The sequence below is a fragment of the Bemisia tabaci genome, chromosome 8 (genome assembly GCF_918797505.1).
Source record: "Bemisia tabaci chromosome 8, PGI_BMITA_v3".
Taxonomy (NCBI): Eukaryota; Metazoa; Arthropoda; class Insecta; order Hemiptera; family Aleyrodidae; genus Bemisia; species Bemisia tabaci.
Window position 1 is genome coordinate 47,111,044 of NC_092800.1, and position 13,705 is coordinate 47,124,748.

At 36.5% G+C, this 13,705-nt stretch overlaps 1 protein-coding gene across 1 annotated transcript; it reads right to left on the reverse strand.

Annotated features, from left to right (window-relative positions):
• Positions 1-88: 88 nt before the first annotated feature.
• On the reverse strand, positions 89-11,991 carry bai (Transmembrane emp24 domain-containing protein bai). The gene is made up of 5 exons (XM_019057823.2): positions 11,528-11,991; positions 10,835-10,955; positions 8,181-8,251; positions 4,700-4,826; positions 89-3,567 (listed from the first exon to the last, which is right to left on the reverse strand). Exons 1-5 carry the CDS (start codon positions 11,717-11,719, stop codon positions 3,446-3,448), a joined length of 633 nt encoding a protein of 210 aa, XP_018913368.1. The 5' UTR covers positions 11,720-11,991; the 3' UTR covers positions 89-3,445.
• Between the last annotated feature and the right edge of the window lie 1,714 nt (positions 11,992-13,705).

A 13,705-nucleotide genomic window follows, 5' to 3' on the forward strand; every position in this document is an offset into this window, starting at 1 on the left:
AGGGTCGAGGCTTAAATCAAATGAAAGCGAGGGACTTTCCATAGAATATCAAGCAGACATTCTTTGAGAAATTGAAAAAACAGAGATCAACGTTTTCAAAAGTACTTTTAATAAAAATTCAACTTTTTACACTATGATTTAAAAAATTACAAATTGAAAACTAGCCAATACTTTGATTTTGCTTTTCTGCATTCCATTCAATAGTAAGAAAATTTAGGTTGGTCTCAGCATACTTCCTACAAACCGATATTGAGGATGATCAAAGAAAATAATGAAAAGAAAAATTTTGAGAAGTTGGTGGAAGATGATCACAAGTTTCTGATCGATTAGCAATGTTTTCCACGTATATAAAACGACAAAAACATCACTTTTTCTTCTGTTACTTCTGGTATTAAGTATTCCTTACAAAATGAGAGGTAAATATTTTAACGTATTTTAGTCACTTTCAATTGCTCAGAGTAAAAGTACAAATAAATATGACGTACAGGAGAGAGCTGAATTTGTAAAAGTAATCATAAAAAAAAAAAAAAAATAAAAAAATCCACGGCAAACAACAGAAATAATAAAAATCTCCCAGGAATGAATTATAACAATGGTTTGGAAAGGGGAGCCAGAAAATTAAAACTTCAAGACCAAGGATGGATGACAAGGATCAAAACTTCAGGACCAAATGATGATTAGAGTTAGAAGCAGTGATACAGATAATCTGAATTTCTTGGTTATATATAATATTCACTGCTAAATGAGCATTTATAAATTGTCAATCTTTTACAAATAAAAAATAGCACGCGGAACCTTTTAATAGATAGAATATAGTCTTAACATTATTTTCTGGTGCTCTCTAAAATTAGGCTCAATAAACAAAAAAAGAAACCATTTAGAAATTATCAGAGGTAGTTTCAGCATTTGATTTCATCCAGATGTTATATCAAATACCCTGAACAGAAGGATAATCTGTTTATCTTTGACGATAAGGACCATTTCTATCTAGTAGTTTTAAGGATCAGTCTAACTGTATCTTGAGCACCTGCCCCTGGGAAACGGCTGATTATTATAACATTTTTCGAAATATTCAACAAAAATGAGCTCAAATATCTAATAAATTAGCGATTATACGGGGTACAAACATGTTGAAAAGTTTACTTTCCGATTCATAAAATTCTTGAGCTAAGAAATTAATCAGGGTTCGTGCAGCCGTATCAAAATCAAATTCCAGGACTTTCTGCGGGTTTCCAAGGACTGTCAAATGAAAATTCAAGAACTTTCTAGGACTTTGCTGCCGTTTTAAGAAAGTTATTCAAGGATCCTCCATAATTTCACTCTTCCCCACTGCATTGTAGCACAGTCAGAGCTTCCGTAATGAGAAGCTCAAACAAATGTTTGTGGATTAAAATTACAGAAAGTAAGCGCAAAATTTAAGTAAATGACATGTGCACATGGAAACCAAGTTACCTGTTTCGGACGAAATAAAACTAAAGAAACACTATAAAATGTTTCATAAACGTGCACCCCTCAAAATACTTCCAAAAGCATTCAAAATGTTACCGACAAACCCTGATTTTCGGGCAAACCTAGGTTTGCCAAACGCCATTTCAAGCAAACCCCGGCCTTTTTTTGACCACAAATGTATGACTGTGTCGCGTAACTTTCTTTCACTGCTGGAGTGAATGCCGTGAGTCGTGTTTCCATAGAAAAGGTGCCGCCATCCCGGGATGCCGGCGCTTAATAGCGAAATAGCTCTGGTGGTGCAGACAGTCATACAACGTTGTAAAGTTTGCACATTACAATTCTTTCGCGAAAATTAGGAGGTAAAGTTGTGAAGTCGAAATTGTTTCTTCGTTTCACCCATTATTGTTTACTAGAATTCGAGGAGTTTCAAGTATATTTTCACGTCTTTTCTAAAAAATCAAGTACTTTCAAGTACATGAGAGTAAGAAGAAAATTCAGGGATTTTCAAGGACTTTCTCAGGCTGCACGAACCCTGTTAAACGTTCGACAGATTGATGTTGGGTGGGGAACCTGCAGACTAAAACCAAATAAAATATCAATACTTGGATTTACTTGAGAATTCATGTCTTTTAAAATAGATGCTTCCAAGGAGATAAAGTTTTAAAATTGATATTCAATTTTTTTGGTGGGACATAGAAAAATAAACCAACCTCACACGATTAGTCTACCCCTCCTCTTTAGAGGAAACCCCTGAAAGATAGACCATATTTGAAAGAAAATAAGCGTAGCAAGGGTGCGCATAAAGCTATAGTGCGTGTTAATATCAGGGTGAATGGTCTTATACTACTCAGAGTAAAAACGTTGAAGCTCTATTTTTTAAGTTTTTCCAGGAACGATGTACATTACTTGGAGTGCCTTTCTCAGAATTCTCAGAAATCATGAGATAAATGAGTTTTGGATTGGAGATTCAATGTCTATACTTCTAGAAAGGCTTGTCCAGTTTTTCTTTAATCAAAATTACAAATAAATCTTAACTTTCTTTGAGTACCTTAACAAACTACAGTCACACAAATCCAAGATGAAAGAGAGAAATTCTACTTTTAATTTCAAAGCTGATCCCCAGGTTTTCAAGATCTCTACACTAAAGTTATGAATTATCAAAATTATTATTCTGACGGCCGCATTCAGAAAACCAATTTCAGTGTTTTACAAAAAATCTCCATACAGAAAACAGAGAAGTATCATTTTTGGCCTGAACTTTCTCAGCCCTGTAAGCATCCTGAATAAAATATGCTGTCTGATAAGAAGGCAAGATGATATACCATGGATAAGCAAAAATTTTTCTGACAACGCTGGCACTGCCTGTTGTCAAACTTTCTGAAGAGGAACAGTAAGACAAAATAGGGCCATTCGATATAAACCATAAAACTATTCCACAATTCTGTTATATCATAGTTAAACGCCCTTTTGATGGACTGAAATCAAAATTACAATTATGTACAATAACTATTTTACAGTTGAAGAATTACTAGGAAATCATTCTAACATAAAAGACTGAACATATTACCTCTGCATGATGCTATTTAATAATTTTATGCAAAAGAAGAATAAATCCTTGAAAATTACAATGCGAAAGAGACATTCATTAAAATATTAATTTTTTTTCCATTTTTGGTACCAGATCAAACAAAATTAAGCAAAGAAATGTACCTATATTAGAAGTTTTAGGAAAGTGCCTAACGATTTAGGGGGTGGATTGGATATTTTAGTTAGAGGCCTCCAGCGTAGATGGACTTACTCACTTAATTTTTTCCAAATAGGATGCAAATTAGGACTATTTTAAAAAAAATGAGAAAAAAAAACCAAGGAAATGCTATTTAGCTGAGTTCATTGGAAGGATACATCAGAGTGGTAGACAAAATCAAATCGGTGATAAACACCTCAAAAACAAAAATCTACAAACAAAAGAACAAGAGTGAACAAAACTGCGGTGAACCTATTCAATGAGCTTCTTGGCTTTGAAGAAACGTCTGAGGTATAGAACTTGCCATGTAGCTAAACCAAGCAAGCAAGTCATACTGAATATACTGAAGTATAGCACACGGTTGTTGGTAGATTCTGAAAGAAAGTTGAAAACCAAAAATCACCAGTGCAAAATCAGAATTAGGTACTAGAAAGAACAAAATGTCTATCATTAATTAGGAGAGCATAAACTGCAGAATCAAAAACCTTACTTGAATTAGGGTTGTCATAGAATTTAGTTAACGAAATTCCCTGACACTTCCCTGATTTTCCTGGCGTATTTTTGTAAAATTTACTAACAATTAAAGATATGCCAGATGGTAAAAAGACATGATTTGAAAGAGATACATACGTACATAAAAGCCGCTTTCACAGCACTCTCTGGCGCTCAGTGGCACCTAGCTGCCAACATCCCATATCCTCCCGAAGCCCTTTAGAAAGTTGGCACTCCCGCATTTCCTCTAAAACCCCCTGTTGCCACCCTTTCATTAAGCTTCCCTTCAAATCCTTCCAGGAGAAATTCAATCAAGCGTCTTCTTCGATTGAAAATAAATTACAAGCAAAATTAAGTGTTCGAAATGTCAAACCTATTCTAAAAAGCAAATAACGATGACTTAACAATTTTTCCTTCACATTTTTCTCATTTCCCCTGACATTTCCAAGTTTCCTTTAACATGTTGAAATTCCTTGACAGTTCCCAGTTTTCTCAGTATTCCCTGATGATGGCAACCCTCTTGAATAGGTACGGGGAAATTGGGATACTTTAGCCCCCTATTTCATTTGTGGCACTGTCTCAAAGTTTCTCCAGTTCTCTTCAGATTATTAGTATTAATTTTTTATTTTTATTTTTTGAGAGAAAGTATTCTCTGATTTGTTGTCATTTTGGGGTACTGTCACATTGCAAAAATATAAAGGCTTTTCTACAGTTACAGTACCACAAAAATTTCTAAGCCCCTGGTATTTATTTTCGAGACCTGTCTCCGTAACAGCAGACAAAAGTAGCTCTTGGAGTGGAACTGCCTACTCGTTGCCTAGTGATCGTTAAAGCTATCAATTAGTGAGTGAAATCAAGATTAATATGATCTTTTCTTGAAAATGAAGTGAAGGCGGAGTCAGCAGTTTTCAGGCATTTTTCTGTCCCCTGAATACATTTAATTTTCAAAAGTTATAAAAGACTGCAATGAGATATAAAATCAAGAGTAAACTAAATTTAAAGTTGAAACCATACCATTAGTATCCCGAAGCTGTTCTTCCCTGACTCTCATGTCAGAAAAGTCATCAACAATAGACTGTGAAAGGTCTTCCAGCATCTTTAACTCTGCTTCTAGGGGTTTGAGTTTTGCAGCATCGGCAAGCTGCGGACAGCAAAAATAATTTACATTATGAGCTTTGAGGATAGAAGTATAATTCAATAAGTACTAGTGACAAAACATTCCTTCATTGCAAACTATTCTTCAAAAAGGTTGGATTGTTTAATTAATTTTTTTTCCCACTCCTAGGGTGAAATGATCGAGGAATGATAATCAGTTCTCCTCTGCATCAGTTCACAACTGTCAAACTAAGAACTGATAAGTTAAAGATTTAGAATCGAACAAAAAGCATTATCCTGAGGAATAGGTGATACTTAAATTAGTTTTTAACAATTGGACTTCATTTTGCGATAAGGGACTGTAATTTCTGGCTCATCCGTAAAAACACTTGAGCGCACAGGAGAACCAATCGTACATACATTGTTTCTAGACTGAGTCAGAAATGGTAGTTCCTAATTGCAAAATTTAGTCAAATTACTGAACACTAGACCAAGCTCATATTCTGCCGTTATGTGGAAAAACGCCACATGAACATTCGAGAGTTAATTTTCTTCAATTAAATGTTTACTTTTGAGGAGAATTATGAATATTTTCTTTTGAAATTGGCAGGTGATTTAAAGCTGATTGTAAATCAAATTTTTTAAAAAATTGGAGGAAAAATATTCAAAGAAAACTCTGTAAATTTGTATTTCATCAAAGGAAATTTGGCAATACTGAAGGCTAATGCAACATTTTTTTTTAGCACGGCAGAATTGAGCTCTGGATTCCTTGCAAGTACCACTGATTTAGCTGGGTATCTTAAGAGGTTCAAAAAGGTAAGGCGAGAGGAAACGGAGAAGTCTACCTAGTGGTTGGATTTTAAACTCGATTCTGATATTGAAGTATGTATTTAGCACTGTAAGAGTTTTAATAAAAGGAACACGGGGCTTTCTGTCGCAGAAAAGGAAATAGGTTGATAAACTGGTCCTCTATAGCCCTGTGCTTGAAGACTCTATTATTTTGAACAATGGGCCTCTAGACTAGCAAGGGACCTTACACTCATGGCTTTTCAAAATCGATCAGCGTTTGGCCAAATTGTAGTTCATGAAAATTCATTAGACACATCTTTCAGCGTTTTTGCCGATGCCCCCAGAAAAGGGTAAAATTGACATTAATTTTTCGGGGTGCGGAGCGCCTTGCCCATAAGATAGGTGTGTTTGCCTCTGCCTTTCTGCCTGACACTGTTGTGAAGTGGATAGCAGCGTCAGCTTGCACTCTACAGGTCCAGGATTCCATTCTTGGCAGGTTTATTTATTTTTCCCTTGGTTCTTCCAATGCTTTCTCTATTTCTTTCATTCTGATTTGTTACTTGATTTTTATATATGAGCTACATTTTTATCATTGTTTTTTTTTTATACTACTCTTATCACTAACATGTCACTTTTTATACAATGGAGAATTTGCAAGGGTCTGAAATTTGATGAATTTCCTGTTTAAGTGGAATCCTTTGAGTGAACTGAACACGAAGATACCCTTGATTCATAAATTGAGCAATTATTAGAGGAGATATGACAAAATAACCAATTCTGCTAGAATACATGTGTTTAAATGGGAAATGCCGCCAGATGACGTCACAAGGCGGCACATTTTCTCACTTTTAAATCAATTTTTCTCCAATTTCCCATGTCAGAAAAAAATTATGAAAAATATTGCGAACTCAGCTCATTAGGCACTTTCAGATGAAGCAATAAAAAAATTGCGTGCAAATTCTCCATTGGTTTTTTTCTCCTCTTTCAGGCAGTCCCGTGAGAATTGAAATTTATTGATCTCATAATTGCGGAACATGTAAACAAGTTACGAAAATAAACACAACAAATGCGTATGTTAAACCTCTTGCTCCTTGTAGCATGCCTTTAAATTCGAAGTCTTAGAAAAATTTTTGTATTTCCACTTTCAGCTTTTGCACTATGTACAGTTATTTCATTTTACATCCACTAGATAATATAAGGGCGTATTATTGATCGGTCGGACAGGTATAAAGAATCATCATTGGAGGAGGGGAGGGAAAGGAGGCTGTTCGACCAATCGATAATATGCACTCTTACCTAGTAGATGTAAAATGAAAGAACTGTACATAGTGCAGAAGTTGGAGGTAGAAATACAAAAAATTGTCTAAAATTTAAAGGCATGTAACAAAGAGCAAGAAGTTTAACATGCGCATATATTGCGTTTATTGCTGTAACTTGTTAAAATGTTCCGTGATTATGAGACCAATAAATTTCAATTCTTACCGGGCTGCCTGACGGAGGCAGGAGACTAAAAAAAGAACCATTCATATAAAAAGTGACATGTTAGTGATAGTAGTAGTATCTAAAAAAAAATGTAGCTCATATAAAAAACTCAATTAACAGATGGACTGCGTTTAACAGAAAGGAACCAAGCCACATCAGCTATTGCCAATTTTAACAGGGCAATTTAATTTTTTACCAGAAAACGTTTGTGCGGATCCCTTTGAAAATGTTAAAAAATTTGCTCTGTGCTGTGGAGAAAATTCACTGAAATTTGCACGAAAATCCGCACAACTGTTTTCATGTAAAAAATTAAATTTGGCAATAGCTGATGTGGCTTGGTTCCTTTCTGTTTAACCCGGTCCAAATTAGAATGAAATAAATAGAAAAAGCATTGGAAAAACCAAGGGAAAAAATAAAGTGTCCTGCCAAGAATGGAATCCCAGGCCTGTAGAGTGCCAGCGGACACTGCTATCCACTTCACTACAGTGTCAGACAGAAAGGCAGAGGCAAACAAACCTATCGTATGTGCAAGGCGCGCGGCACCCCGAAAAATTGGTGTCAACTTTAATACTCTTTTCTAGGGGCATCAGCGAAAACGCTGAAAAACACATCTAATGGATTTTTATGATCTACAATTTGGCTGAACGCTGATTGATTATGAGGAGGCAGGGTGTGAGGTTCCCTTGTAGGTATTGATTAAAGCTTTCATTTACACTACATTTTGCAATTAAGGACTACAATTTTTGGATTCTCTGTGAAAAAGCTTGAGTGCGGAGGAATACTCTTAGTAATTACACTGTTTCTAAACTGAGCTGGGAAATGTAGGTCCTAATTGCAAAATATAAGTAGTCTCTTTGATACTTGTTAAAAATACTTCAGGATATCTCAATCATAGGTTGTTCTCCGAAGTTTCTACGGTGAGAATCGTTTTCTGCGTAAAATTTCCAGGAGAAAACATGTGATGTTTACTTCCACCTCATTGTTAGACCTTGACTAGTCACCCATGTACTAGGCGAGCCAGACACTGTTTAGAAGTTGCTATAAAGAGTAAATTAAATTGAAAAAGAAACCATTTAAATTGCTCCTTGTTCTTTAAAGGTAATTATATATTTTTTTTACGGTTACTTACTCCGTCATAGTTTTTGGCTTCAATTCCATGTTTCAGTATTAAACTAACTTCGTGAGGTTCACCTCGTTTTGCTGGAAACGGAAAAAAAAGAATATTGGTAAAATAAAAAAGAAAATACATGAAATTCAATAAGAGATTGATTGAGATTCGATTTTAAAATTTAAGGTGGCCCCTCAATCATTCAGACCTTAATAAGAAAACCTCATTCATATGAAGGAACGCCCTTGTTCCCTTCAGAAACATTTACATTTATTTCACATTTGAATTTTTTGCCACTTCTAGGAAAAAAGTACCTCTGTAATTGAGGACTTAGTGGGAGGCCGTGTGATAATTTGAGAAGCATGTAATCTCAACCTTTAACACTTAAGGTGAATCAAGGCTTGGAACTTCGCGATTTGGCCACCACGTCGCGCTGCTCAGAATAGCTGTATATATTTGCCAAAATAATAAAAACCGTAATACTTGTTCAAGATTGGAGATCCAGGGAATATAGCAACATACTTGAGGAACACTCAGTAAAAAAATCTTCCCAAAATTCTCAAAAATAAAGTCGTAACTACGGCGGAGAGTAATTCCCATTGCGGCAATGGGAGAGAGAGAGACAAAACATAAGGGATTCGGTTGCGTGCTCGGCCGCCGCGGCTGAGCTGAAAGTTTCAGCCGTACTTTCTCTGTGCTTGTAATTCTAATTGCCAATATTTTTGGCTCAAAAAATCAAGCAAAAAATAATCTATATCTTGTGGATCTGCTTTTTGTAATTTGAACAATATTATTTCAGTAATCGTTAAAGGAAAGTGAAATTCTCAGTGGTGACTGGGGGCGCTATCTGTTATCTTGAATTATCCCTAATTGAACCCTGGATTCACCTTAAGATGTGATGGAAGCTGAGCACACGCTGAGCCTTCTAGAGCTATTTCAGGAGGTTCTTGCTCTGCTTATCTCAAATTTTTCTTCTTCCTTTCAGGGTTCCTAAATTTTACTCGGTGATGTACTCCAAATGTAAATAGCAATTAAAGATGCTTATGCTAGGTGTCCATGTAATGTACATGTATGTAATAGAATACTTCTATTCCACATGCCCTCTTTTAATAAATAAACTGACATAATGCCTCGACACTTTCTATGAATTATCTCTGAAACACAAACAAAATAGGTACTCACAATATTTGATGGCAAAATGTTGCAAACATTTCTTGGCTGCCTGTTAGATATATGAAATGTGAAAGAGAAAGGGGCAACATGAGATGTATTTCTGCTCGTTCTGATTTAGGCCGATCAACTGATAATTTTTTCTCATCGAGGAGGCAAACTTTTCTTCCCACAAAAGGGAAATAAAAGTAAAAGTGGCCGACCTCAGTTGGTCCAATGGTTAGCCCAACTGACTACTAACCCAATACAGGGTTTGAATCCCAGCTAGGGTGCCAAAAAACCCTGCATAGAACAGGGGACTAAGTGGCTTCCGGTAGATTTAGATGAAACTTTAATAGATTGGCATAAAGTTCATCATAAGCACAAAGCCAAAAAATTAGCTCATTCTAATGGGCAGAAGCCGAGATATTCCCGATTGAACCCGGACAATTTTCTGTGCGATGGAGGTAAATACTTAGGCATTTCGCATCGCCTTCCCTTGCCTGTGAAGGGTACCTGGTCCAGGAAATCCCTTTTCTCCTCTTAGTAGCTACAATCTTGCATTGTTATAATTCGCTCCTTTCATACTTAGGCTGTGCGATATGATGGAGTCCAAAATTAAAAAGAGTTGCTGAAACACTGAAACAGATTCGCCTGATGCGAGAAAAAAGGAGAGAGTGCGGCCTTTGCATCCGCCGACAAAAAGCACCAAAAACTGTGTGTGAGGTCTGAGAGAACGCCAAATAACCAGAGAAGAGAGAACTCTAAATTCGTCTGCCCGGCTATGCGTAACAGAAAATACTCAGGGTTCAAAAGCAGATATCTGAGCTTCTAATTGTTAGAATAAGCTAATATTTCGGCTTTGTGCTAATGGTGAGCTTTATGTGAATCCATTAAAGTTTGATCAAATTCTAATTGGAGCCACTGAGTCCCCCCGTTCTGTGCAGGGTTCTTTGATGATCTTAGATCTTGTAACTATTGAGGGGCATGGATGTTCCATTTCTCTCTTTCATCTACTTATCCTTCTTTTTCTCCTTTGGGCCCTTGTCGACAAAAGAGGTCACTTTAACTACCTATCTTAATAACATAACAAAACTGCTCAAAAAAGCTACCATGAGCTACTTAATGATTCTGCTTGATTCTTCAGAAAATCCTAAAATACAAATTGTTCAGATGTTACAGGTATTACTTCTATGCATATTACTTTTATCAATTCTATTCTGACTGTAAGTACCTAGGATCAGGACTGGATTAACCGTAGGGGCAAAGTGGGCCTGTGCCCACAGCGGCAAATTTTCAGGGGGCGGCAGATTTTCCAAACTTTTCGGGGGGGGGGGGGGGGGGGAGGGGGGCGCTGCCCCCCCCTCCACGGCGGCAAATTTCCGCGTGTCCACAGCGGCAAAATCGTTAATCCAGCCCTGCCTAGGATGAATATTTTCCTTTAGAGAAAGGTATGAATCTACATCAATACTAAAATCAGCTAACATACTTCTGAGTGCCAGAGGAATCAATGTATAAAAACTTACAGGGATCAACTTTAGATGTGAAGCATATTTCACATGTGTCGAAGGTTTCCGTGCTAAAAGTGAGCTTTCCTTTCGCAACATTTTCTTGCCTCCATAAGATCTGATTTTTTGAATCAGTGACCTGGAAAAGCAATTGCAAGGCAGAAAATAAGAGAGAGAATAAGGTGTCTATCAGTCCGCCAAGTGCAAAAAGTTCCAAAATGCAGATTGTTTTTGGTGACACAATAATACAACTTTTCATAAGGCCACAGTTTTGCACCTAAAAGATACTGATAGTTAAGCTAAGCAAAAACAAGTCTTAAACTTTAATGCATGCATCCAAAATTCCACACTCGCTTTTTCCTAATGACCATAGAATATTTAGAATACGTAAAGAAGAAGAAGCACAAAAATCATCTGCAAATGAAGTCAAATGGTTTCCTGCTTTAAGAAAGTAGAGTGTGATTCAAAGTCTGTAAGGTACTAGACAAGGTCTCTGAAAGTATGAAAAGATGTTGATTTGATAAGACCATCATTCATCATATATCACCTTTGCTTATGGTAGTCTTCAGATATCTCGCATGAAAACGTGCCACTCTCGTCCATGCTTTTTTACTGCGTCAAGGGAAACATATGGCTTGAAGATGTAATTCTAAGATCCAAGTGTGCAAGTGACAGCATCAGGTTAGTGATTTTGAGGATAAGTTAGCTTACCACATACGATACTTGCTGACCAGGGATCTGGGACACCATGTAGTCGCCTGTTACAACTACATTTTGCCGGGTCTCTTCCCTCAAGCATTTTCGAGTGTTCGGATGCAGGATGAACATGATTCCATCAACAGTTGATAGAAGTGCAAAATGTATCATCAGCGCTAGACTGCAATACTTGACGTGATCCCTCATTTTGTGAAAACAAAATTTACGGTGCAAGCGACAAAAACACCAACAGACGCTTAGTTTTTAACGAGCATTCGGCGAATCTGGAAATGGTTCACGGAATCTAAAAAAAAACGTTTCCTGTGGAAAGAAATAGCGAGGTATCAAGAAAGAACGCGAAAATTAAACTAAGTTCGGGACATTTTGGTGGAAAGATGGGAAATCTAATCGGGAAACTTGTCGGTAAAAGCGGCAAACTCACAACATACGTCGCCGAAATAAAATAACCTACAAATAAACAGATTATTTTATTGATGAGACTAATGAGACACGTCATCAGCCATCTGTGGCATCTGTGGTGTTGGCTGAACTGAGGGTGTGATTAGGGTAACCTCGAGCTCTAGTGCTTATTGCCTCGCTGATCGCTCCTAGAGCGGGTACTCCAGACGAGAATTTTGGGTTACCTCGGCGCGGCGGGACGTTTGAATTGCCGTGTATTTTAATGGGCGGTTACCACTTTTTCCATCAAGTATCTTAATATCTTATGACACAAAGTTTTGAACGCCGTCTAGTTTGCTCTAATAAAGACAGGTTAAATTCCGATTTTGTGGAGCGGTTTTGAGGTCACGCAAGTGTTTCTAAACGAAATTGTCCCTTAAAGTCACCTCTGCCGAAGCGCTGTTTTTAGCGCGAATTTTGAATATCACGCTCTCGTATGAAGCTAGCCTCATGGAGGATGCTCCTATTTAAATGAGATGAAATCGAACTGCTTTAAATATTTTAATTTTGTAATTCTTTTTACTGTCACCAATATGTTGTATTAAAGTGATTTTTATTACATAATCTTCATAATTTTAAAGGGGATTTAAGAAAAAATTATTATTTCACCGAAACGTTCGTAAGTTTCTTGATTATTTTAATGTTGCGAGTGAATTTCTTGGGAGTTGGGCTTCATGCCTTACATTAATATTAATGAATATGATTTTGCTGTTTTTGTGAGGTTTATTGAAAGACACCATAACTGCAATGCTATGTAGGCAGAATAGTCTGTGTGTTGGTACACGTCTCAACATTTGGAAACTTGAGAAATATGAGTTTTCTTTTAACCTTTTCTGAGTAACTTTGTCCAAGGGAACATACTTACTTATTGGGAAGCAATTTACCCTCCTCCCATCCTCTATGGTAAAACCTGGTTAATGAAGCTTAACATGTGAATCTTTTCTTCATTACGAACTGTCACAACTGCCAACACTTACCCACGACTGGCTATTTTACTGGACTGATAGAAAATTAATTTGAAATCATGAATTGATAGTTGGTTCGATTTTTCCTTTTTTTATTTTTTTTAAAGAACCCTGCATGCAAAATTTTTCAGCCACTTCTTGCACAATCACCCTAACAGGCTAATGCCATCAAGGTAAATGTTTCGAAAGAATCAATCAAAATTCGAAAAAGAAATGAATGATGATAACTGAAAAAAATCCAAATCGTTGCCATTCATACATTTGATTTATTTTTCACTTAACATACAGATAAGGCAATGTTGGTTTAAGAGAAGTACTTGACATGAGACAGATTAGAAAATATGAGTATTCAAGATTTGAAACATAGATACATTTAATTTCGACAAATTGCCATTAGGTACAACACAAAGCAAAACAAATATTCCCAATTCACTGGGTCGCCTTTGCACAAGTTTCATTGCTAAGAAAAGTATATGGCAAGGATTATAGGGACAGAGGACTGACAAACAACTCAACTACGTACCAAGGTTCTCATTTATATTAACTTAATTTACTGTAAAACATTGCGTTGGTTCCAAAAAACTGAATAGTTTTGGATTTGAGGTAAGTAACATGAGCCTCACAATAAAGCAGAGGAACTTTCGCAACTGAAATGAAGGTACTTAAACACTATTTCCAACAAACTGAATAGTTTTGGATGTGAGGTAAGTAGCATGAGACTCACAATGAAGCAGAGGAACTTTCGCAACTGAAATGTGGGAACTTTAAC